Source organism: Nyctibius grandis, chromosome 10 (genome assembly GCF_013368605.1).
Source record: "Nyctibius grandis isolate bNycGra1 chromosome 10, bNycGra1.pri, whole genome shotgun sequence".
Taxonomy (NCBI): Eukaryota; Metazoa; Chordata; class Aves; order Nyctibiiformes; family Nyctibiidae; genus Nyctibius; species Nyctibius grandis.
The window spans coordinates 20,497,090-20,521,196 of NC_090667.1; the positions used below are offsets into that span (position 1 = coordinate 20,497,090).

General features: G+C 36.0%; 1 protein-coding gene across 1 annotated transcript in view; it reads left to right on the plus strand.

Moving 5' to 3' along the window:
• Positions 1-23,388, plus strand: part of CACNA2D3 (calcium voltage-gated channel auxiliary subunit alpha2delta 3) — a 460,953-nt gene extending 437,565 nt beyond the window's left edge. Inside the window, exons 34-38 of the mRNA XM_068408846.1 lie at positions 609-664; positions 4,530-4,641; positions 21,208-21,320; positions 22,126-22,208; positions 23,061-23,388. Of these exons, the coding sequence (XP_068264947.1) occupies positions 609-664; positions 4,530-4,641; positions 21,208-21,320; positions 22,126-22,208; positions 23,061-23,153 (457 nt within the window). The 3' untranslated portion in view covers positions 23,154-23,388. The remainder of the gene's footprint in view (positions 1-608; positions 665-4,529; positions 4,642-21,207; positions 21,321-22,125; positions 22,209-23,060) is intronic.
• Positions 23,389-24,107: the final 719 nt, after the last annotated feature.

A 24,107-nucleotide genomic window follows, 5' to 3' on the forward strand; every position in this document is an offset into this window, starting at 1 on the left:
TAGACTGACACATTTCAGTCCATTCTTCAACATAAATTACACTATATTTTCGTGGGAAAATGCATTTCTCTACACGTCTAGTTAGAGTTGATTAGACACTGGCTAATCAATCTTTTCTGCTCCTAGAAATAAATTAGTTTTATTATTTTAGGTCCAGAATTAATATAAGAAAGTATTTTATGGGTACTCCTGTGCAGTAGCCAGGACAGTTATAAACCTATGGTGTTTTACTAGAGAGTCAAAATACCCTGCATAATGAAGAAATAATGTTCAATAAAATTCAACAGTAAAAATACTGTATGCTGCCATGCATTGAGTATTTTAATAGACACTTCAAGTAAGATCAATAATTTAAATTAATAATAGGTAAATCTATTTTTTATTAATGGGGTTAATTTCAGAATAAATTCTCCGTTGTAAGATACAAACCAGTGAAAATATGAGAATGGCAGTAGTTGATAATCCCAGGGTTACGCTAGTAACATGAATTCCAGTTCTGTGTTAGATTTAAAATAGGATTATTGAACAATATGGTATTGAACTACTGCCAGTTTAGTGTTTTGAAAACATTCTGTGGGATAATATGAAAACTCTAATGATTTCTTTAGGTTCCTTGTGGAATTTAATCTCTGCAGTTGGTGGCACTCTGATCTAACAGCAAAAGGTAAGTGTAATTATTTTTCCTGGCCATAATGACAGAAATTGCTAGATTAAATCGGATTTTTGAAATTCAGATGTGTGTAAAATGTTTTAGATTAAAATATATACGTTTGATAACATTAGTTTGTCTCCCATGTCAGCATCCTCTTCTTTGTTAATGTTTCCCAAAACACAGGATAATTAAGATCTTCTATGAATAACCACAAAGTGCTTGTGTGTACTCTAGGAATACAGTACACTACTATAATGGAAAAGTTAAAATAGTAGATTATGATTAAATTTGTTTTTTTAAAATGTCTCCCTTCATTCCAAAACAGTCTTTGTGAATAAAGCAATTACACTAGCCTTTTCCTGCTTATACTACACTTTTTCTAGAGCTGCTGGAATACGTGGGGGGTTATTATGCTGGAAAATTCCATTTCAAGAAAAGTCCACAGGAACATGGTCTCATCTCAATATAATTTCATATGAAAATAATTTTTAAGACTTAAGATAGTAAATTTTATGCGTTTATTTTTAAACAAGACTGGTTAAAACTGTATTTTGTTTTATTATGCCATTCAAAATAGATATTTTAAAGTAATAAAATCTAGATGAATTCAAATTCAATTTACTCAAAATAATTTTTAAAAATTGGAGACTTCATTTGAAATAATAATGACATTTTAACGGTTCCCATAAAATTGGAAGTTTTCACTGTCAACTGTCTCTAATATTTTAGCAGACTTTTTATGACATTTCAGAAGTGTTGCTCAAAAGTAAAGGGCTGATTTCCAAGAGCAGTACTCTTCAATTGGCTATTTCATAGGCAAATTATGCTGTGTGCTGTTTTCTGGTATAATGATTTAAACTGCATTCTTCAGCTTCATATTTGTAGATTTGCATATTCCTTAGCAAAGCAGGGGATAAAATTGCTACTTTAGGCTTCAGGTTATATTTTCATTGCCTGGATACTAGCCTGTCTTTATGCCAAAATAAAATCCTGTCTGACGTTAAGGTATCGGGAAAATGGAACATTCTGATGCCCCAGAATATTCTGGTATCCCCTGTAGCAATAAGATGGTGGAGCTCTTCTAGCTGAAAGATCTATCCTGGAGCAACCGGGAAGTAAGGCAATGTCATGTGCTAACATGTTGTAAAAACTGTGTAGGGAGAAGGGGAGGCTGAGATGGGTGTCTACTGGAGGTGAAGATATGATAAGAGCCTTCTGGAAATTTAGGTGCATGAACTCAGTATAGCCTTTCCCACAGTGATGTGAACTGTACACTGCATTGCAACACTGAAGCCAGTTCTTCTGTTATGTGAACAATGAGCCTGAGGTAGACTGGGATGCACATACACAAATAGAGCTTCATGAGAACCAGACAGACACTATTTGCTTTTGGGGCTGCTTCATAATCAGCAGTGCCTAGACAGGTCTTCTAAAAACCAAGACTAACTTTGCAGTGATTTCCCTAACCATGATGAAAAATGTCTCTTACACTGATGGCTGTGAAGGACAGCAGGGTTTGCTGTGCTACACCCAGAGAATGCAAAACTGATCCTGATGTCTGAAGAGGAATGGCAGGTATGCCAGTCTTAGTCCTTGGTGTTTGCAGAACAGTGCAAAGCAGCCAGTGTAGGGAACAAGTAACTTTTTTGAATGTTTTTTTAAGTGTACTGTACAAATATGCCTTAATATATCCTGATATGAAACATCCAGTGGCGCTTGCATTGTGTGTTAGGGAAAATATCCTTTAAAGACAACATTCCTCTTCATCTCATGAAAATTAATGTCTGTTTTGTATTTTAAGCATGTACTAACTACAGAAGACAGGCATTAATAACTTTCAACCTTTCTTAAAGTGAAAACTGTCATGACAGCACTTTGACAGACAAGCATGATCGAGGGATTTTCATTCATGTTTTAGTTGAAAGTGAAGTTTTAATTACACAATTCACTTGCTCCATTTCTTTGATGAGTAAGAGTATTGAAAATACCCCCTGATCACTCATTGAAATGTCATCATTTTTATGGTACTGCTTGCCCAGTTCAGTTTTGGTTAGGTAGTAAGTGATAGTTGTTTGGAAACCAACACGTGTTAGTAAAGCAAAAGCAAGAGAGATTTCACAAGAGAGAAGTCAGCAGGAGAGAAAAGCACGTGCTTAGGTATCTTCTTCTGTAGATGCTATGTTACCACTAAGAGTTGTAATAATTATGACTGCACTTCATGAAATTAAAACTAATGAACTTGCACAGTTTTTTACTTAACAATGCTTAACAAAGCTCAGAAAAAACAATCAGTTCCTCTAATGGGGAAATTGCTTCCTGCTCAAATTGTGACATTAATAGAGCATCACAAATTATGAAGATCCTACAGGGTCCCCACACACCTGCCAATTTATGAAACCCTAGTATGAAAAATATTTCTGCACAAGATCTTGTAATCTCAATTGCATTTGTAAATGAGAGAGAAGAAACTGATGCCCTAAACCTTGGGCAACTCCATCATCTTCTGGACTCTAACAAGGCGCAGGAAATCCAAGACCCATGGATCTTTGGCAGCCTCTTTGTTACACAAGCCATGTGTTGATACAAGTGAGGGTAGACCCAAAATACAGGTGATAAATTTCTGTCATGCTTGGCAACATATAAGGAGAACAGAAGAGAAAGGGAGAAGGTGCAGTAGAGCTAGTCAGTACCAATTTTTTTTTAATGGTAAATTGTTAAATATGTCATTTAAATATGTCATGAAAACATCAGAAATAACAAAACTTTTCTGACCAACTTTAATACTTCTCTTGAGATCTGTGCATTTGGGGGATTTTTTTTCTTATTATATACAAGAATTATGAACAGTTCAGAAATGCATGTCCTAGTCTGTGATTGCAAATGCAGTTTTGGTCATTCCCCTGGAACTGCGCAGTAGATACACCACTGGTTCTGAAACGAATTATCTTGAATGGAAGATCTGTCAAGTCTACGAGACTGTTTAGTGTAGTCTATTTTTGTCATACCTCATCCTGTTTTCTCACTTAGCAATTAGTTTAAGATAGGCTTAACATTTATGCTGATGTGCAAATATATCTCTGAGTTAAGGAAGAATGAAGGGGGGGGGTGGGGGGAGAAAGGGAAAGAGGGAGAGACATTGTTCAACAGATACATCAGTGTGAGAGTCAGAAGAGCTGCCTTCAGTTCTCAGCTTTGCTGCTGTCCTGTAGTTTGACCTTGAACCCGTTTCACTGCTTCCTGGTACCACAATTTCTCAATCTTTAAGATGTAAATAGTGACACTTTCTTTTCCCTTGTCCTGCAAGGGCTTCAGATTTAAAGTGTTATGGAGTCTTAATTATTACTATTTTGGGAAGCAGATAACAAGTATTGGTTCCAGGCAAAGTAACACTCCTGCCCGCCACCCACAGAGTTACTCTAACGGATGAAACTCTGCAAAGATTCCCAAGCTGTAATCCAAAAAAGTGTTTTGGCTTCGGTAAATGTACCACAATTTAGATATCAAATAAATGTAAACCCCCATACGGAATAGTTCGTGATGCACAGCATCACTGAAATGAGAATGACAGTAAGTCCATCTTGAATCTACAAAGAATAAAACTTGTGCATAAATGTGAAGTAGGTTGGCAATGGCTAAACCATGAATAACTACTTCAACAGTTATGTCTTACAAAATTAGATTTCATGGAGAAACTTTTTTTTTCCTCTTAATTGAAAAAATAGTGTTATGCACTGCCTAGGAAATCTCACAGGGTGGCAGAAGCTGAGTAACATTTCTGTTCTCCGTGAGCTCTGTAATACAGCATCTCATGTTGTTCAGAATTTTGTGTGCTGATCTTCCCATGTTAACATCAAGATATTTTTTCCTATGCCTATAGCGCAGAGGTTGAAACAAACCCTAGAGCCCTGTGATACTGAATATCCAGCTTTTGTTTCCGAACGCACTATAAAGGAGACCACGGGGAATATTGCTTGCGATGACTGTTTCAAGTAAGCCCTTTCAATTTTTTTTGTACAACTGTTTGTGACAAAGCAGTAAAACTGAATTATTCAAGGTTATGTTGAAGAATGTACAAGTTTGTTATGTTTTATCTTACATAATGACTTCTGTCACGGTGTCATTTCTCTTATTACAGGGTCATTTAAAAGTTTGATACTCTTAAATTAAAGGACTGCCTATTATTTTCTACCAAAAAATGTAAAACCAGTAGAGGTTTATACTAATTTCAAAGAATAGTGAATGTTTTAAGACTTTTCCTGGACACAGGCAGCATTCTAAGGGCATATTCTGTAAAGGTTTATATACAAAAAGGTTAGTGCTGTTAGCTCTCCTATACAGGGGTGAAACCCTCCTGGATAGGTTAGAAATTCCCTTGTGGTACAGTGAGATCTGGTTGCTTTACTTGAATGCCAGTGTTTCCTTCTTAGAATTGTTACGCTGAAAGAGTGGGAGAGGATTAAATCTATCCTCCAAACTTTCAGTTCTAGCAAGGTGAATTAATAGTGACAAATCTCACATGTCAGTGCTGCAACCTTGTCAGTTCCTCTGTTGCTACTGTAAAGTTGTCCCTCATAGGGTTAAAAGAGAAAGACTTCATTCCAGCTTTCCTCCTTCATACTGAAAATGTCTTTTCTCTGCATTTAGTGCCTATGTGCAGTGATGTTTTTACTGTAGTTATGGTATGTTGTAATTGAAGAATTGCGTCAGTATTGTTTTTGCAAATTTCTGTACTTCAGTAAGTCTCAATTGGATTTCCTTTATGCTGAGAGGTAATCATCGCAAAGGAGATTAGTATTTACAGCAATAATTTTTCTATCAATAAAAATTTCAAGAAGAATTTATAAGTCAAACAAAATTTGTTACAACTCTCCATTTCCAGACTAAATCAATATGCAATTAGCAAATAAAGGTGAAAACTTCTATTTGAAGTCAATAGGTGTGCTTCTGGACTTGCTTCTGAATTTTCTCCTCGATACCTTCATTGCTTTAGAACAAGAAATAGGAGTGAGTACACTGGAGATATATTTTAAGTGCTAATATTCACTTTTAATTTGCTGCTGGCCAACTTTTAATTATAAGGAAATGATTAATGTCTAGTATGAATAATTGTTTTTATATAGCTTTGTGGGATAGAAGTATGAAAGTGCTTTGTAAATTGATCCTAGGGAACCCTTCAAGTGTAACAATAGGTCCCACTGCCTGAAAAGTACAACAAAATCAAGCCGTGACTTTTCCACTTGACATATGAAATACAATGTATGTTACACTGCTATGAGTGCTTCGTGCCAGCATTGTAGAATTCATGCAGCCTTATTTTGTGATCATTTAGCAGAAGATTAAGAAGAATTTGTGCAACAAGTTATCATATATCTCTTACACGTAAATATTGCAAACAGGCATGATTCCATGAAAAGAAGATTTAAGAGGACCAGGTTTTCTCAAAGGAATGCAGATTTCAGTCTGTCTTCTTAGGTAACTTCAGGTCAAAGGAAATAACTTTCAAAAATAACACAATTCTGCAATACTTGGACAGCACTGAGTTGGAAACTGAGTTTAGTGAAAATTATAGTATTTCAAAAATAATGCACTAAGATCTTTTTCATAGAAAAACATTTTTTTGTTCCACAGTGGAACAAAAAAATAAAAGAAAACCCTGTAAGTTACAAAGTGATCTCAAGGCACCCATTATTTTTTCTCCACAAGCAATGGCAAAACTTAAAGAAATAATCCAGAAGAACTATTAGATTCTCATGGGAAAGTTCTTCGTTATACCATTCACCCACTGTCATTAACAATCTACAAATTGCATCTAAGATTGCAGACTGCATTGGATTCCAAATATTTTTGTTATAACCCAGGACACTTTCCCGCAGAACAGCTAAGGAATTTGACCCAAAGTCCTTTGTAGACCTACATCTTCTGACCCAGTTTTCTGTTTCATGGCCTCAGTACCAATAAATATTTTTACAAGCAAGTGTATTGCTTAATACTTGTAATTTAAGAATGATGGTCTCAATCAGTCAAAATTAGGGTTCAACTTTATATGCAATGAGTCTTGAACTGACACTGCGTTCAATGGTTAATCTGCACAGCTTCTGTTGCATACTGGGCTCTCGATTCAGATCCCTTTGATTCAGTGGGATTATTTTATATGTCCTCCTTGGATCATGTTATAGGTTAATCTGTTTGTGATATATACTTGCAAATCTTGGTTACAAATAGGAAAAGATATTTGTAAATATTTAGCTGAATATACACCCACTCTAATATTTCAAACCTATTTGAAAGACACTGGACAAGTCAGTATGTCATGAACAGGTTTGCAAACAAAAGTTGTGCAAATACTCTGCTGCAAGAAAGTTAGTGTCACAAGTTACTCGTTCAAGTCACTGTATTTTGTTCCTAGTGTCAGGCACTACTATAGAGCCCTTGTCTGAAAAAGGAGACTAAACGCAGTCCCTTAGTAGAAGCAAAAATGATGACTGATGTTAATTGCAACTATATAATGTTACTTAGATAAGACATTTTGGAGCACTGTGTTATTGCTAACAAAGGTCACAGTCATAGCCAACAAGGTCACATAGTGAGAGTCAGAGGCTCAGTCTTACTCCATCCTGGGTGTGCTGCTACTGATCTTACAGAAACACTCCACACAGTTACCAAGGGGAAAAGTTACCAACTGTAGTTATGGAAACTAAGCCTTATTCTTATAAACATTTCCAAGCATAATTTTTAATCATGGGTGCTTGGATTTAAATCAAAATGTCTTCACAAATAAATCACACAGTAGAAAAGACTACCTGCTAATTACTTCGTACATAGCTGGCTCACCCTTTCAGCCATCTCTGAAAACTTATTCAGTCAATGGAAGGACACCTACACACTTAAGTGGACTTTGAGTCAGGCACGAAATGGATACAGACATATAAAATACACTCTCTATATGTAAACTTATCTCTTACTAGCAAAAAATAAATGCTACTTTGGGATAATTTGCAAAGCTTAAAAACAATTTTCAAAAATATAGGTTTTATTAAGAAAGCAGGAGCCTAAAAGAAAATAAGAATTAATATAAGAATGTCATTAGGGTCAGGGTTTGGCTGTCCCACCCTGTAATTTGTTGTTATTCAATATCCCAACGATTATTAAATTAACCTGTTATTTAAACAGCAACCAAAAACAAGTCAACCCACATTTTCTAAGCACTGTCAACAAGACAGAAAAACTGGGATTTTTTAAAAAAATGTGAAATGCTTTCATATTTTCCAGTAAGCTATTCCCTTTTATAGCAAAAAACTTAAAAAAAAAAAAAAAAAAAAAAAGACAGCATTACTTCTGAAAACTCAGGTGTTGGAAATAGTTTATTGCTAAAGAGAAATATTTTTTTCTTTATCAATGTTGACTGGCACTCTTTCTTTTGAGTCAGAACTACACTAATGCCAACTGCACTGGGTATGGGTTTTAAAGGTGTTGTGCTGCTCAGAGTTGTGTTTTTGATAAGACATTAAATTTGAAGTCTTTGGCTAAATAAGCATCTCAATGCTGCTTGCAGTTTTATGAGGTATTGCCCCAACATGTTAGCCAATTTTTAATGCAAGTAAGCATGTCAACCACAGTTCCTCAGGAATGTTCACTGGTTACGTTACCAGTTTTTGCTTTCTGGTGATCTCATAATTACAAAGTTTAATTGCTGATGCTTAAAAAGCACTAAAAATCTAAGGAAAGCATCCTTAGAAAGACAAAGTAGTTGTTATAAATTAGAAAGGATGATGGCTATTATGATATCTGACCAGAGAAAGTTACCTGATCTTTTTAGTATATCCACTCATCTGTTTGTAGAACAAACAAAAAAAGTTTTCTCCAATTGCAAATCTCATTTTTGCATGAAAATTCAGATGTTTTCTTTTAGCTTCATTTAGGAAAATACCATTAATTTCAGTGTTAACTCAGGCTTCTATGAGTGTGGGTATAGATCTTCTGTAGGCACAGCAACTTACTCATCTGACTATTTATACGTTAAGTATATATTTTAAAATTTCAAAGTTGCAAGGAACTATTTGACTACATAGTTGCCAACTTTGCATGTTCAACTGTAGAAACTATAGGTATACAAATCAGGCGCAGTTGCACAGTCAAATGCTTAAAAGTCTGCCCTTTTAACCTCTCCTGTTCATGTGTGATGACACACTGGACTTGGTTGCAGATCAAAAATCTGGCCTTAGTTCCAGTGACCCAGGGAGCAAAGCCCCCTTCCCTTTTAATTGCAGCACTCATGAGTCCACAAGGTCAATACCAAAAACCCAAAGAAACTGTTTTGTTCCCTGTTGATTCTTTGTGCACAGTCTTAAGACACAAAATAAAGAGAAAAGTAAATATGAGAAAGCCATATTTTCACTAGGGAAGCAAGGAAGTATGTAGCTACAATCATCCTAAGCCTGGGAAAGACTTATGTTTGTGTTTTAATTATGCAAGATTAATGTAAGTGTTCCCTTTACTTTTTTGTATATCACATGTAAATTGCCTATTAAATTGATAGGAACTACTTATTTGATTAAGTACTGTCCCATGTGTTATATATTTGGCCCACTGGGGTTTTAGTAAGCAGACAATTATTTAACAGGGAAAACTGTAAAGAAACCAAATGCCTTCTCTTGCTTTCTTATAGACTGGGCATTAAGTGCCGTTCATTGTCAATAAAAAGAGGTAAATTGCAGGGAATTATAGTTCAGGATGACACTGAACCCTTCATGTGGATTTATAATGGCAAATTTCAGACTTCTCCACTGAATGCACTTATTTGGCAGCAACAGATAAATAACAATACAAATTAGATTCAGATTGTTCAGGGCATGAGTATATTAGTGTCAGGAATAGTGCAATCTGTAGACATTAAAATGGTAATGGTTTTTAAAAAACACTTAATCTTGAGACATACCACCATTTGCTAAAATATTTCTGCATTTCTTTCTCAGTAGAAGCTTGCCAAACTGCTGTACTTGATCATGTTTAAAATGTGTAAATAAATACACAGTTCATTTTCCCATGAAATAAATAATAATTTGCCCTTTCAGATGTAGTTAGTTTACTTCTAAACAAATCAACTTGCCACATAAAACAAGCAAAGCATCAAGGGCCAATTTCTTCTCATTTGGAGCTCTACCTACATACATCAGAATACCCCTGTGGATTTCCTGGAGTAGTTTGGGCAGTAAATTATAGTCAGTCTTCTAGAAGACATTTTGGATTTTATTCATTTTGCTGTATCCATCTTATAGGACCCTGAAGAAAACTAAATGTTCTCTATATTTCACCGTACTTTATTTAGACTGTGTGTTTTTACGTGCTTGCTTTTTGAGCAGCCGTGCCAAGTACACATGTGATACCATGCACACAAATGGTTTTGACCTCTGCCTACGTTGAGGCACAGGTGTGCTACAGTCAAACTGCTCACTGCTGATCTTGGCAATGTTGAACAGGTCTTAATCTCTGAGAGCTTGCTTCAATATGCATGGAAGTCAAGGAGTACCTTCAAGGGAAACTCGGTATTTCACATACCTCAGTAGTTAATTTTTGAAGTCTCGAGAATCAAACTCTTAGTCTATAGAGTCATCTTGCACCTCTGTTTTGAAAATCAGGTCTTCCAGACTTGCAGAATACTCATGAGTGTTAAAAAGTCTTTATATTTGTGGCCACAGCAGTATTGGTAGAAACTTATAGTAGCCAAAACCCCAAAACTTTAGAAGATCCCAGAAGGCCTTTTTTCGTGTTCTTTCCTTGTAAAAAGTATCAACTTATGTGATTTAAACTGCTAGATTTGTTTATTAAAGGTCTTTATATTTAGTTTAAAATCCTATATTGTGTGTTACCCACACATCTGCAATTGTAGGCTGAGTAACTTCCTCTTCACTCCAAAGGTAAGAGTCATTATGTTTGTCATGCAGGTGCAATTTAAAGTCACTGTATGGGTAACTTAACTCTACCCTTTGATAATGTATATTTTGAATGACCAGTTCAGAGAACACTGTAAATTACTATTTTCATTTAAGAAAATCGGTATATGAAATAATAGGGCAAGACATATATAAGTTACCAGGAAGGTCTGTGCCTGCCAGTCATTAGTTTAACAATCCTTTGGACAGTTTTCAAGGAGTTTTTTTGTTTGCTTGGGGTTTTTTTGTTTGTTTTTAAATAGACAAAGATTTTCAATATTCCTTTTTTGTTTCAGACGGTTTTAGTGTGCTTGTTGAATTCGGGAGTATCTTAGCTGCTTATACACAGAATGCCACCTTACATTGAAAATAGTCTTTCATTATTATTCTCAGTTTCTGTGTCAGAGTATTCCCCAAAAAATCAAAACCTTGGAGTTTGTTTATTTAGTTGACAAAACCATGCAAATCTGTATTCAGATTCTCTCTCTCAATTTGCTTGGCATTGTAATTGTCATTAAAAAGCTAGAGAATGAAAGAATCACTATGTATCAAAGGAGAAAAAGTACATTTAATGTAAAAAAAAAACTCTGACCATAGTAATCTTTTTCAAAGGGCATTTTTAATGGCAAGGATTATATATTGAATGAGAGGGGGAATCTATAGAAGGAAGAGAAAGATGAGGAAATGTACAGTGGTCTTTTCTTGCAGATGGGTGCAACTTTTTCATTAGGAGAGTTCACAGTACTGACCGTGTGGTCCATCTGTAAGTACTGTAAAATCTTGGAGATACATGGGTCAGCTTCCTAGCAGTATGGTCTCTTAATGTTGTCATTAGTTTCACTGTAGGTTTTTTCCTGACAAGTAGAATGAGATGTGCTCTCTCTCTTAACTCCTCACTTCCCTACTTATGTCTTACAAATCAGCCTAGAGTTGAACTGCTTGAGAAGTTTTACATGTAAACTTCTACGTGGGAGGGTGGTGATCTCCACCCATTCACTGTTCATAGTTAAGCTCAGTAGTGCCATAAAATGTAAATATTGCCACTACTTAAAAGTTAACAAAATTTTGCATTTTAAATAAGCAGTAATAAATATTAACCAAATGATAGAGATAGTAGCTGACAAAATGAAAGGATGCTTTGTAATGACAGGAGATTTAAAAAGCTGTGTAAATGCCATGATATATTGAGCTGAGTAGTAATATATGTATCAAAGATGGCTTGGAATAGGAAAGCTTATTAAAATTGGAAAACATTGCAGTGACTTTTTAAAGCAAGGCACACTTGTGTAGAATTGCTAACACTAGGAAATTCATTTCAGTTTGTAATATATTCATATTATAGTCTGATGAAAAACAATACAAACATGACAGGCATCTGTACATTTAGCACTTCTCTTTATAAAGGATTTGAGACTTTAATAGATATTTAATAGCCTTTAACTTGGAGAAACAACATGAATCTTAAGATTTGAGTGCCACACAGGGAGCATTTATATATTACCTGAAATATTATAGTTTTAACTAGCTATGAAGCAGATAACATGCAGTGTACTTAATTCTTTCAGATGTGGCCTTCTCAATTGTTGCTAAAGTTTGTATTTAGAGCAAGAAATTAACAACATCCTTGCAAAGCACACTGTGAGCACATCTGATGAGCACTTCAGTTCTAGGATTTTTGATGGGAATCTCCTGATCGTCCCTGCTTTTTATAGTTTAGTTTATGTTGCACAGCTCTTTGCTAGAGCCGTATCGTCTTTGTAAGGTAGACTAGATCTGAATCTGTGGAAAAGAATAGTTACCAATTCACGCAATTGCAAAGTTACTTTTACGATGTCATGTGATATTTGTGAGCCTTCCTAAATCAGAAGAGATTAACTGGCTTTTTAATCTTTAAATTATATTTAGAATCTATCTATCAACTGAGACATCATCTAATATTTTAAAAACATTATCTGAGATGTCTCTCAATACAAACCACAGCTATTTAAGTAGGGCTAAAAAAACTCTGCTGAAGACACATGTTGGCTAACATGCTGTGGTAGAATTATGTTTTCCAGTCTGGATAGCTTCTCTGACCTCCCTATCATCTTCCTGCTAACCCGGTGCCACTGTCGAAAAGCAAAGCCCAAGCGTTAAGAGACTTCTGATATGATTTGCTTTGTGCCAATTACTGTATCTCCTCTGTTGTTCATTGTGAGCAGTTTATCATAGAATCACGGACCCACTCTGCCTATGGAGACCCAGTTACGCCACACTCTCAGAAGGGTTTTCAGGTTTGTTTAGGGGTATGAACCTTGACCAATATTTGAAGTTTGTGGGATTTCTGAGCTTGGTTTATTTGCAAAAATTTTGCAGTCCGTTTTAAACCTAGTGATCTGAAACTCTCCATTATCTTACATCCTCATGAGGGTGGACGACTGGACTGGAAAGCTTACGAGCATTGTCAAATTCTTCATTACACAAAGTACTTTTTTCATTCTAAATTCTGTATGCTCAAAGCTTTTGGATGTTTGTAATGTTTCTAATATGCAGTTGGTAAGGTGCTCTTATCTGAGCGTCAGTTATTTGAGAAAACATCACCTGATTGATAATGAAAGAGGAATGGCACTTCTGAGGTTTCCTATTTGAAACAAAGTGGTTGCCAACCATGCCACAGCTTTCCAGGGTTGCAAGCCTTCAGCAGACACAGGAACAATGAGGATGATATTGTTAATTTAAATCCTTGATTCTAAACTTCACTTTGAGTAGCAATGTTTCTACTGACACCAAATTGTGCTACAGTCAGGCTATACGTGGTAGCAATATTTTGCTAGCTCAGGGTCAGGCTACAGGCCTGAGGCTGAGAGTTTATCTGTCTCTATACAAGAGAACCACTAGCTACTTTTTTCATCTACTTTAACTGCTCCAGCTCTCAGAAATGTTGTTATTGGCATATGTGTTATTTTTATAAATTACATTTAAAGATATCCCATTCTCTATCATCATTTATTTGAAAAAAACCCAAGTAGCCCAATTTGACTGTATTTTAAACATTTCATTCATTCATTTAAAAAATGTGATAAGTGAGAGAAATGTGGGTTGGAAATGCAGCCAGCAGCCTGGAAAGCACATGACAGGAGTTGGGAAACAGCACAGTGGATATCTGCACTTCAGCTGAATCCTTAAAAGTTTGTTCCAGACCATTAGGGTTGAACATTTGCAACCAACAGTTATGTGAGTAGCACATATTTGAGTGCAGAGGGCACAATATTTTCCATTTATTGTACCCTGGTGCTGGTATGTTTTTTCTTTCTCTAAAAAATAGGAAAGATCAAATGTGACAGATATGAAATGTAATTCCAGAGTAACGACTAATTGTAATCCAAAATACTCAAACTTTATTAATGCAGGTTTGCACTCAAAAAATACACTGAAAGGCCTGGAGGGAAATGGCTGAATTCAGAGAGATGCTCACACATCAGAGCGCTCAGTGGGAGCCGAGTTGAGTACCATGGAAATTCAGACTACTTTTTCACATCTTTGTGCATGTGTTTAGGTTGCCAATTTGACAATATTGCCTTTAGTTTATTTCAGTTCGAACTTCTCACAGTGAAATTCTTCAATGCTTTGTAGGATTCATCTGGACGGGCAAAACAACTGGTAGCTAAAAGATCTTTTCTATTGCTTCCTAAAAATGATTGATATGATTATGTATGTGCAAGAGTGACAAAAGCTAACACAAAAATGAGATGTTATTCTAGTCATAATTTGAATGTAAGTCCCACAGTCATCACTTTAACATTAAACAATGGTATTAAAGTGTTCCTACAGTCATTACAGAAACAAATGAAAAATACACATATGGATTTTTTTTTTCCCTTTAATCAGGCTGTTAAAACTCCTGAACATGCAATTAAAGATGAATCTGAACAGACATTTAAATGTTTATAGGATTAAAATCCCACCTAAGCCATGTGTTTATCCTGACCACATACTCTACTGCATAGCATCTGTTGTTGTGAGCACAGATATAATAGCAGCATATTTTTGTAAAATTAAAAAACATATACTGTTTGTAAAATACACCATATAGATCAATAATTCTTACTTATGAACAAGCATGTTTTAAAACAAAGCTAATGAAGTATTTCTGTGAGAAAACCAAAGTTAAGTTTTAACTAGAAACACACGGCATTGTTTTTAAACAATTTGAATTGCTTTTAATGTTGGGGCTGTGCTCAAATAATCCTCAAATTACAAAGAAATATCTTCCATTCTGCAGGATAATGGGAAGATATTTTATCTAAATTTTTTTGGTTCCTCAAGTGTAGCCTTATCCTGTAAGTATCTTCAGAGTTCCGTGCTGCTTGTCATTCATTTTGTTCCCTCACTCACTTTGCAACCTTTGTGACTGTCTGAAGAAAGACGGGGAAAACGGATCTGAAAATCAGAGATTTCTGAATGCTGTTAGGAGGTTTATTACCATTCTTTGTTGTTGAAACAACTCATGTAGCGGTGTCACTGGCCACCAGCTAATGGTAGCATGGTTGTAAGCCAGGAAAAGGAAAACAGTTCAGTACAAGTGACCAATAAATGATGGTATTTGGGATCCTTAGTTGAACAGTCTAATATGACTGTGTTCTCGCTACAGCTGTCTGACCCACCCTCAGTGCCATACAAAATATGCTGCATTCAACACGTTTCCTTAAGATTGGGCATGTCTGGGGCTATGTAAGTGGCTGCTTGTTAGTAGGGAAACCTCAGGTCTGTGTTCAGTTTATATCCTGTCCAAAACTTAACATCAGTAGACAAGGAAATGGATTCTTTCTCCTGCATGGAAATACAGAGACTAAGCTGTTTAACAGTAATATTGATTTCCTTTAATAGCAGATGTTATAGTCAAATAGTAGAGAGTAAACAACTTAAAGGTTAGGTTTGCTTAGCTGGATAAGACTCCTCTCTTGCATGTTTGAAATTGAATTACCTTAGCTTTGCCTGTTATGGATCCAGCTATGTTAGGAAAGGAAAGTTGAAGCCAGCAGCATTTGAGACACAAGATGTTAAGCTTACCACATACAGATTTTGCACCTTATGGTTCAGGTAGTTGTAGTGAAGAAATGACCTGCATTAAGCAAGGAAATAAGTGACTTACAGAAGGATGTGATCTTCAAGTTGGCCAGTAAACTGGTCTTCTTTCTTCAGGAGATATAGCAGCCTCATGACTACAGCAGCCTCATGACTACAGCAGCCAGGAAGAAAAAAGGGTCTAGCTCTGCCTTGCTACTGCTGTGCCTGTTTTCATCAATGCGGGAGATGCTCCGAAGTCCCTAAGGGGACAGACTGCAGAGGCCCCACAACAAAGGCACCTGCTGCAGCAACTAATAACCTTCTTCCCTCTGTCACTTTCCCACATGGCACTGACACTGTTTGTCCTATCATCCCTGCCCTTTTCCCCTGTCTTGAAACATCTCTCTCCTTTCCAGGGAGGTTTGTTCCGCTCCCAGTTGCCTTACTGATACTTTGCCACCCCAGAGGTTCAGAAGCTGGAAGATGAAAGGAAGAGAAAGAAGCACATGGTGTGGAAAGAGAGCAGTGCAGCAAGGGCAGTGTCAGCTCAGTCCCTACTCCTCTGCTGCCCTGTGTATATCTTCTAATTATTCCTCCTTACAGGAGAAAGTAATTCTTATAATAAGAAAAAGAGCTGATGTTTTTGAAATTAGGTTGGTTTAGTTTTTTTAAGCATAGTCTGTGGGAGAAATTATTATGATAATAATAATATATAACTGTATGAAAACTTTTATATATACAAGCAAAAGGAAGAGTTTCAAATTGAAAAAAAAAAAAGGTTTGAAGGTAGTTTCCTGGCTCTTTTAGAACAGGTGTTATAGGCTGCACTTAGCTTTAGGCATCGCATTGCACCCATTCAGGATGCATTTCTCTGCAGGATCACTATTCAGCCATTAAAGAGGGAGAAAGACCCTCCTGCAGAGGATGATTCAGATCACCGAAGCCAACCTCCTGCTCTGAATTATCCTTGAATAGGCTGTGTCTCTGCATGTACTCGGTTCAAAGCTGGAGATGATTACCCTTCTAATGTAGGGACCTGAGTTACATGCATAAAGGCAACTGATGTGACTGCCCTCCAAGATCTGTATTACAGTCCTATTATGAGGCTTTCCAAATTCTAGACTATCTTAAGAAATTATAAAGAACTGATTCTCTGTGGGAAGAGTCATTTAGCCACCAGACACACATTAAAAGTGTTCTTTCTTATCATGCCTTCATAAGGAAATATAATTATGAATGCAGCAGTACTTGAATTCCAAGTCTTTTCCTGTTTCATTCCACAATGAAAAATTAATTTTCAAGGGATAGATTAATAAATACTTGCATTTTTGAGCAAATATTTACTATTTCCAAGTAAAACATGAAGCTGTTTTTTTTTTTCCAAATCAATTTGTATGATATTTGTGCAGATGTTTTTATATGGGCCGATACAGAAATAGGTTAGAAAGAAACAGATAAAGCATATGCAACATGAGAAAAGTGTCGTGTAATGCTCTGACTCAAAATACGGACTTTCTTGCAGATTTAGTCTCTATTCTTATTTTTTCTTCATTAACAAAATAGTTTGGCATTACTAGATTTTCTTCCTCCTTCTCTCTCTACCCCTTTCAAGTACTAAATTTCTTCCTTCCTCACCTTCCCCTCAAAGTGAAGCAACAGTTTGTGTTAAGGTCTGTTTTAAGCCTCTGAACCTGAACATCAAATAAACCACACTAGTTCCTCAGTGGATGAAAGATGGAGGAGAAATTATTAATAAAGTTCTTATTGACTCAGTGTGGCTTCAACATAAGAGGAACCCCAACAGTTTATTCCATTTTATATATGGAGACATATGCAAGGCTTTTTCTGTGCTGTCGCTATTGAATGATGATTATGTGATGATACTGGTGTAAAGGAAAAAGGTACAAATCAAAAGATTTACATTACTTAACACAAGATCTCTACCCTTTAGACATGAAACATTGTCCATAAATATTAAACATAGGCTATTAAACATAGACTTTCTTTTGATTGTTAAACCAGCAATAAAGTTCAATAAAAACCCTTATTCTGTCCCTCAGAGTTGGTTCCCATATTGCCAGTGACACAAACGACAGCCTAAGCCAGCAGGTGTTCAGAAATGCTTATTGTAATATAAACTTTAGACACTCACAGTGGAGCTCACTTAAAAGACAAGACCATTTTCATTACTTTGTCAGCAACTTACTTGATTTCCCATTGCAGTCATGGAAGCTATTTTGCTAGAGGTTTTTCTCCCTTGCAACTGAATCTTGGCATACGTAATGAAACATTTTGGTGGAATATTTCAGTATTTGAAAGACTTTGTTCTGACTGTGTTTGTGCACCCTTTTGTGTTTTCTGTGAATATTCAGTTCCTGAGACTTAACTGGCATGAACACTCACTGAAAATGAATTTCAAAGATGCATGTGCATGTCACCATGGAAACTGAAAGTTGAACTCAAACAGAAGACCTGCTGCTGGGATGATTGTGTGCTTTATCCCATTTGGGCATGGAAGCAGTGCCATGTGAATTATCTGAATAGTCACAGAGCGACTGCAGTGGTTGTGATTGGCAGAAACTTCTTTGCCATTGATCTAGTGAGGGTAAGAATACCTCATGGCTGCGAAATGATCTTAAATTACAGCAGCTGAAAGAAGTATAATTTGCTTGTGCGTATTCTATTAATAGAAAAGAAAGCTAAATTGGACATAAAATTTTTTTTGCCCTTAATTATTTGCTCAACTCAATCTCTGTCTTCAATCTCTGTCTTCAATCCTCTGTCTTCACTTGCTGATATGTTAATCCTTTGCCTGTGACCTCACAAGTCAGTGATTAGTGAGGACACGCGCTTGGCTTTACAACTTCATTTCAAGATTATTTCTGAGAATTGTGAGAGGGAAAACATTCATTTACTGCTTGTGGAAGATAACATTTTCTTTTGAATTTACCTCTAGTATGATGGAAGAGAAGCTACTTGTTCCACTTTGCAGGATATTAGTTAAGATGTTATTATACACTATGGAAAAAAATGCTGCAGTGAGCCAAAAGTTTCATCTTTTTATGGCTCTTTAGATGACAGTCACATGTTCTGTGGCAGTCACCATAAGGTTAGACACTTCACAAACATCTGTATTAGATAAACAGAGTGTAGATTTATAAGAATATTCACTGTTTGCTAAACTGAACCAGTGTAATTAGTCAACATCTATCATATAATTCTTAACCTAATATATATTGCTCCTTGCAGTTCCTTTAATTCATCATTTCCATCAAGCCATGCATATACTGCATTTCCCAAATAACCAGGTCTAGCAAAAATTTGTGTCTCACTTGATTCCTACAAACCTTTGTAGTTTTTGACTATTTTGTCAGTAAAGCCATATAGTAATTTACTCAGCATCATAGTTCTGTAGTGGAAACTTTCTGCTGGGTTAAAGTGCTTTCTTTTTTCATTCCAGCGAGGTGAAGTGATAGGAAAAACTCCCCTTTTTTTTTTTTACACCCCCCCCCTTTTTTTTTTAAGGGAAGAAATAGCCTATACTGTACAGCCCTCATGCCATCCCAGCAAAGTGGGTGAAAGCAGAAATGAAATGGGAAGTGTGCCCACCTTTCATGAAATGGCACCTTTAAGCCTGGCTGTAATGTACATGCTTTCTCACAGGCGTCAGTATTCACCTGGGGGCCACAAAAAGGGGCTATCACAAAAGGACTTGAGTCAGACACACTGTAGGTAGAACAGAAGAGTGATTGCTCCCTTCTCATCAAAACCAGAAATGAATCATTTAGCATTCAGTTAATTGTTACACTTTATGCCCTTCAAGTCCTTTTCTGAGCTAATTTAAAAGATACAATAAATGTAAGTTTCAGACTGCACAAAATCCAAATTGTGCCAATTTCTGGGAATAAAATTATTTTTTTTTTGTCCTTTAGGGTTTGATATATTCGTAACTCTTTTGAGAAATTCAAGCAGTACCATTTTGGTGTTATTGTCTGTTAAAGATTTTCCCTCCTTTCCTTTTATTGGCCCCATTTCTCCCACACACAAATCCACAAAGCCACAGATGCTCCATTACAATGATGTCAGTCTTGCTACATGCTCCAGCTGTTTGGTAGGTACATTTATAAAGTTCAGCCTTTTACATTATGCCATAAATGTATATTTCATGTATAAACATAAAGCTAACATATTGCAGATCACTCTAAGTGTAATTTTAATGGAGGTTCAGTAAGTTTAAAAAATACTGAAAAGTGTTTAATCTTTCCGTTGGCAACATTTTTATAGTCAGTTTTCCAAATTTTTTTTTCTGAAGCTAGGTTTGAATATTCCCTGCCCCCCTCAGCTATTTCATCTTCTGTGATCTTTGGAAAAAGCAGGGAGTTATTTTAGTAAGACAATATGTATTTTAAAAAAAGATGTCTGAGGAAAAATATGTTTCTCTCCACATCTTCTTGGTGCTCAAACCCTCACTTAACGTTCTGTACATTTACCAGCATACCACACTGAAAAACACCTAATTCCTGGAATTGCCAGACTTCAATGATATTTGATATGGCAGATATTCTGTTGGTACAATATATAAATTCTGACAGATTGTTTTAAAAATTTATCAAGAATTGGGTCTGAGCCTTAAAGCCTTTCTTTGTATTGTGTCCTGAATTTCAAAGAAAAGGCTAAATAGTGCCTATCTGGCTCTGCCTCATCCCCCTTTTCTCTTTGGTATGTGCTTAGGAGTTCAGCTCATTGTAATTACGTGGATCATCGAATAGTGCCCACAGGATCCTTCTCTGGTCTCCCCTGGGTGCTTTCCTTCTTACAAGTGATGTCTTTATTTCTCACTCTCCTTTTGAGTTGCCTGCTTTGTCTTAATTTGAATGTGGTGCTGAGTTATCACTATATTTGTACCACATAGTCGTCATTATTCTAAAATAAATCTCCCCGCTTAGGAAGATTTTGAGGCTTAATCTCTGTTTTGTTAGCTCAGTAATAAAACTACTCTCAAGAGGACAGATGAAAGCTGAGATCTTTCTCAGTAGTTCATGTTGCTTCAAGCAAGACCCAAAGTGAATAAAGGCTCTAATGTGATTGTAGAGGCTAAAGCTTGGGACCATGAGTTATCACTATGTGGCTGCAGAAGAACCTTCATTATTTTTGCAAATAGGTTTCATGTGTACTTAAAAATTCCTGATCATAAATACATAGCTAGGTAATTATAATAGAGCAGAGATTCAGTACTGAAATCTGAAGAAGAAAAATCTGATAGACTCCTTAGTAATTTACTTGTGTCCCAGTCCCCGCATTAGCGTATCAGCAGTATAAGCCTATCCGTTCTGCCTCACCTGTGTACCTTTCAGTATCATGAATATCTCAAAATGGACAATTATATTCTGTGAACTGAGGGAATCATTGACCAAGGCCCTCTACTTCTACAAGGTGTGGAGATATAGCATGATATATAAAGTCAATTATATTTGTGACTATATTATATGTGTTGCTGACAAGTTCAAAAAACCCTAACAAAACCTGTTGCTCAGAAATACAGATAATGTCACCATTATTTGATTTCTTTTTAATTTGCAGGTCTTTTGTTATCCAGCAAATCCCAAGCAGCAATCTCTTCATGGTGGTAGTAGATAATGAATGCTTCTGTGATTCTGTCCCACCAATTACCATGGCACCTATAGAAATAAGGTATATCCTTTTATTTGCAAAGTTGTCAGAAAGAAGTCTGAGATGTGAATATTGAAAAATTTCTTATTATGTAAAACTTGCATTACATGACTTAAGAACACATCGTTACACATTATAAAGTGCTGGGGGTGTTTGAAATTAAGGCAGCTGAGAATGCATTCTTACTGATTTTCAAGGAGAATTCACTTTATTTTCTTTTTTGAACAGCTAGTACAAATTAAGCAAACACACTTATGTGCATCTCATAAGGTCACAGTCGTCTCTGGATAGCTGAATATTTTTCAAATTAGGCCCTAAGTGTGTAATTTCCTTATGAGAATGGAGCTCCTGATATTGGAGCTCCTGACAATATAGGTATCTCTTTATTTTAGGGTTGGACTGGAGTATTGAAAATGTTTCAGAATCCTGCTTTCCAAAAATGTAAAAATGTAGCAAAGTAAATATATCACTTGATTTTTAGTTGCCCCACTTTTTATCTTGTGCTGTTCTGTAGTTCAGGATTTGTTTTCTCATGTAACTTGGAATTTATAAAAGGTAGCCTGCAGTGTGCTTTTATTGCAGACTTGTTATGGAGAGACAGGTTAGCAGTGTAAGTGCAAATGATACTGTCTAAAGTACGGATCACTGAGGAGAAAGCACTAGAATTACCTTCTTTTTCTTGTGTTAACCACACATATCACCTTGGGTTTCTGATGGAGAGGAAGGAAGGAGCTGAAAGATTTTCACTATATTAATTTTGAAGCACTCACGTAAACTCAGGACATTAAAATTCAATATTCAGAAGATCTCTCCTTAACTACCTTGTACATAATGAATCCCTTAAATGTGAACGTTTAAAATCTCAGAAGATAAGAAGACGCCCAGAATCTTGTCATGGATTTCACCCTGAAGTAAGTTTCTACCTACTTTTCCTTTCTTTTAGACTCTGGCAGATGTTTTATTTCTTTAAAAAAATAAATAGGAAAACTGTTTTCTAAGATGAAACATCAGGAAATATTCTGAACACTCAGAACATAGTAGTAGGGGAAGTGAGTTATGTTGTAAGCGCTGCAAATCTTTTTAGTACCCCTGTAGACAATGTCTTGGGTTGCTGCTTTTGGGGTACTGTTTTGTATCCTATAAGAGAATGTGGTAGGACGTGAGCACAGACTGGCAGCCAGGAATATCTGAGAACTTACTCTGGCTCAAGCACTGACCACAAGATTCCTCATTAGAGATGGTTGGGAACTTTGTGCTGTTAATGTATTTTTTCAGTAACTAACTTCAGTATCTCAACTGTTATACTATAGTCATTATGTTTACACGCAGTATTGCTTGGGAGGGATCACTACATATATTTACTACTCTGCATTCTGCATAGTACTCTTATTTGTATACTGCCAAGGAGATCTTAATAGAGATGAAAACGTGATTACAGTGGCTTGTACACCATACATTCATAGACATCTGCTTTACTCTGGAGTAAGATGCCTTCGATGGTGTAATGCAATGTAGAATGAAACCTAAAATGTGGCATGGAGGGGATTGTGTAATGCTTGTTGATCATGCTCACTTTCAGTCTACAATCTAAACTTGTTCAAATGAAAATGTGTACCTGTATTACTTCCTGAGTGTATTTAGTTCATGGGTTTTGCTGTTTGCACCAATCCTCTTCTGCCTATGTAGTTTGGTAAATAATCAAGTATCATAATTGAGTGTAATGGCTTGTATTTATTTTCCTTTGTTTTTTTTTGTTTTTTTAGGAAAATGCAAGAGAATGTGGTGGTGTCTCAGGCCTTAGTGCTAAACCTCCTCTTGTTCTTCTTCCTCTGCTATTGACGATTTTCTCAAGGTGACATTGACTGATGTGTTCAATTGGCATGCTAATACATGGATAAACTGTGATCTGGGAAATGGTGCAACATACAGGACATGAAATATAGTCAGAGCATCAGCATTTCATGATTTTAAATTGTCGGTGATATAAATTCTTAAAGATATGTCAAAAAAGAATTATCTTTTTACTTTGCAAGTCATGCAGATGTGTATTTGGCATATGATAGTCATGATTCATCAAAAAAGGACTTGGTAGATAGAGGTGACCATTGCTTTGTCCCATTGAAAACAATTTAAAACTGTGTAATTTTTCAATAAAGTATATTAAAATCACAGTTTCAGAGTGTATTTTAAGTATGATAATATATTTGTTCCATTAATTAATGATGGGAAGAGAATAAAATAAGTGGAAAATGTTTTCTTACACTTTTAGCCTATTTCTGAAAAGATTCAGAGAAGAAAATGTGGAGTAAGCTTTTATAATAAGGCAGAATAGCTTTTATTAACAAGTCAAGGAAATACATGTTCATGTATGAAGCTGAGCAGGTAATATGCTGTGCTGATTTACAGTGAAATTTTGGTTTCTGGAAATAGCTATAAAACATCTCAGCCACATTTAGAAAGTGAGCCCAATTAAAGCCTTTTCCCTAACCTGGGCAAGCTTTAGATCAAATTGGTTGATTTGGTTGCAGGTGGCAAAATTAAATACTTTTCATCTGTTACAATTTGTGGGAAGATATGTAAAATAACCTATATAAAAGGATGATACTGTTCTGTTAGTGTTCGGCCCTATAGACGTCATGTCAGCTGGGAGAAGCTTGTTATGAGGAAATTTATAAGCAGAGAAAGTTTGACTTACAAAACATCTGCATCAGCAGAACTCATTATGGTTTTTGCTGAGAACTCATTGAGGCTCACCCTCAGTGGACAAAGATCAAGACCAATATTTTTTTATTCTAGGCCTTACGTTCTTT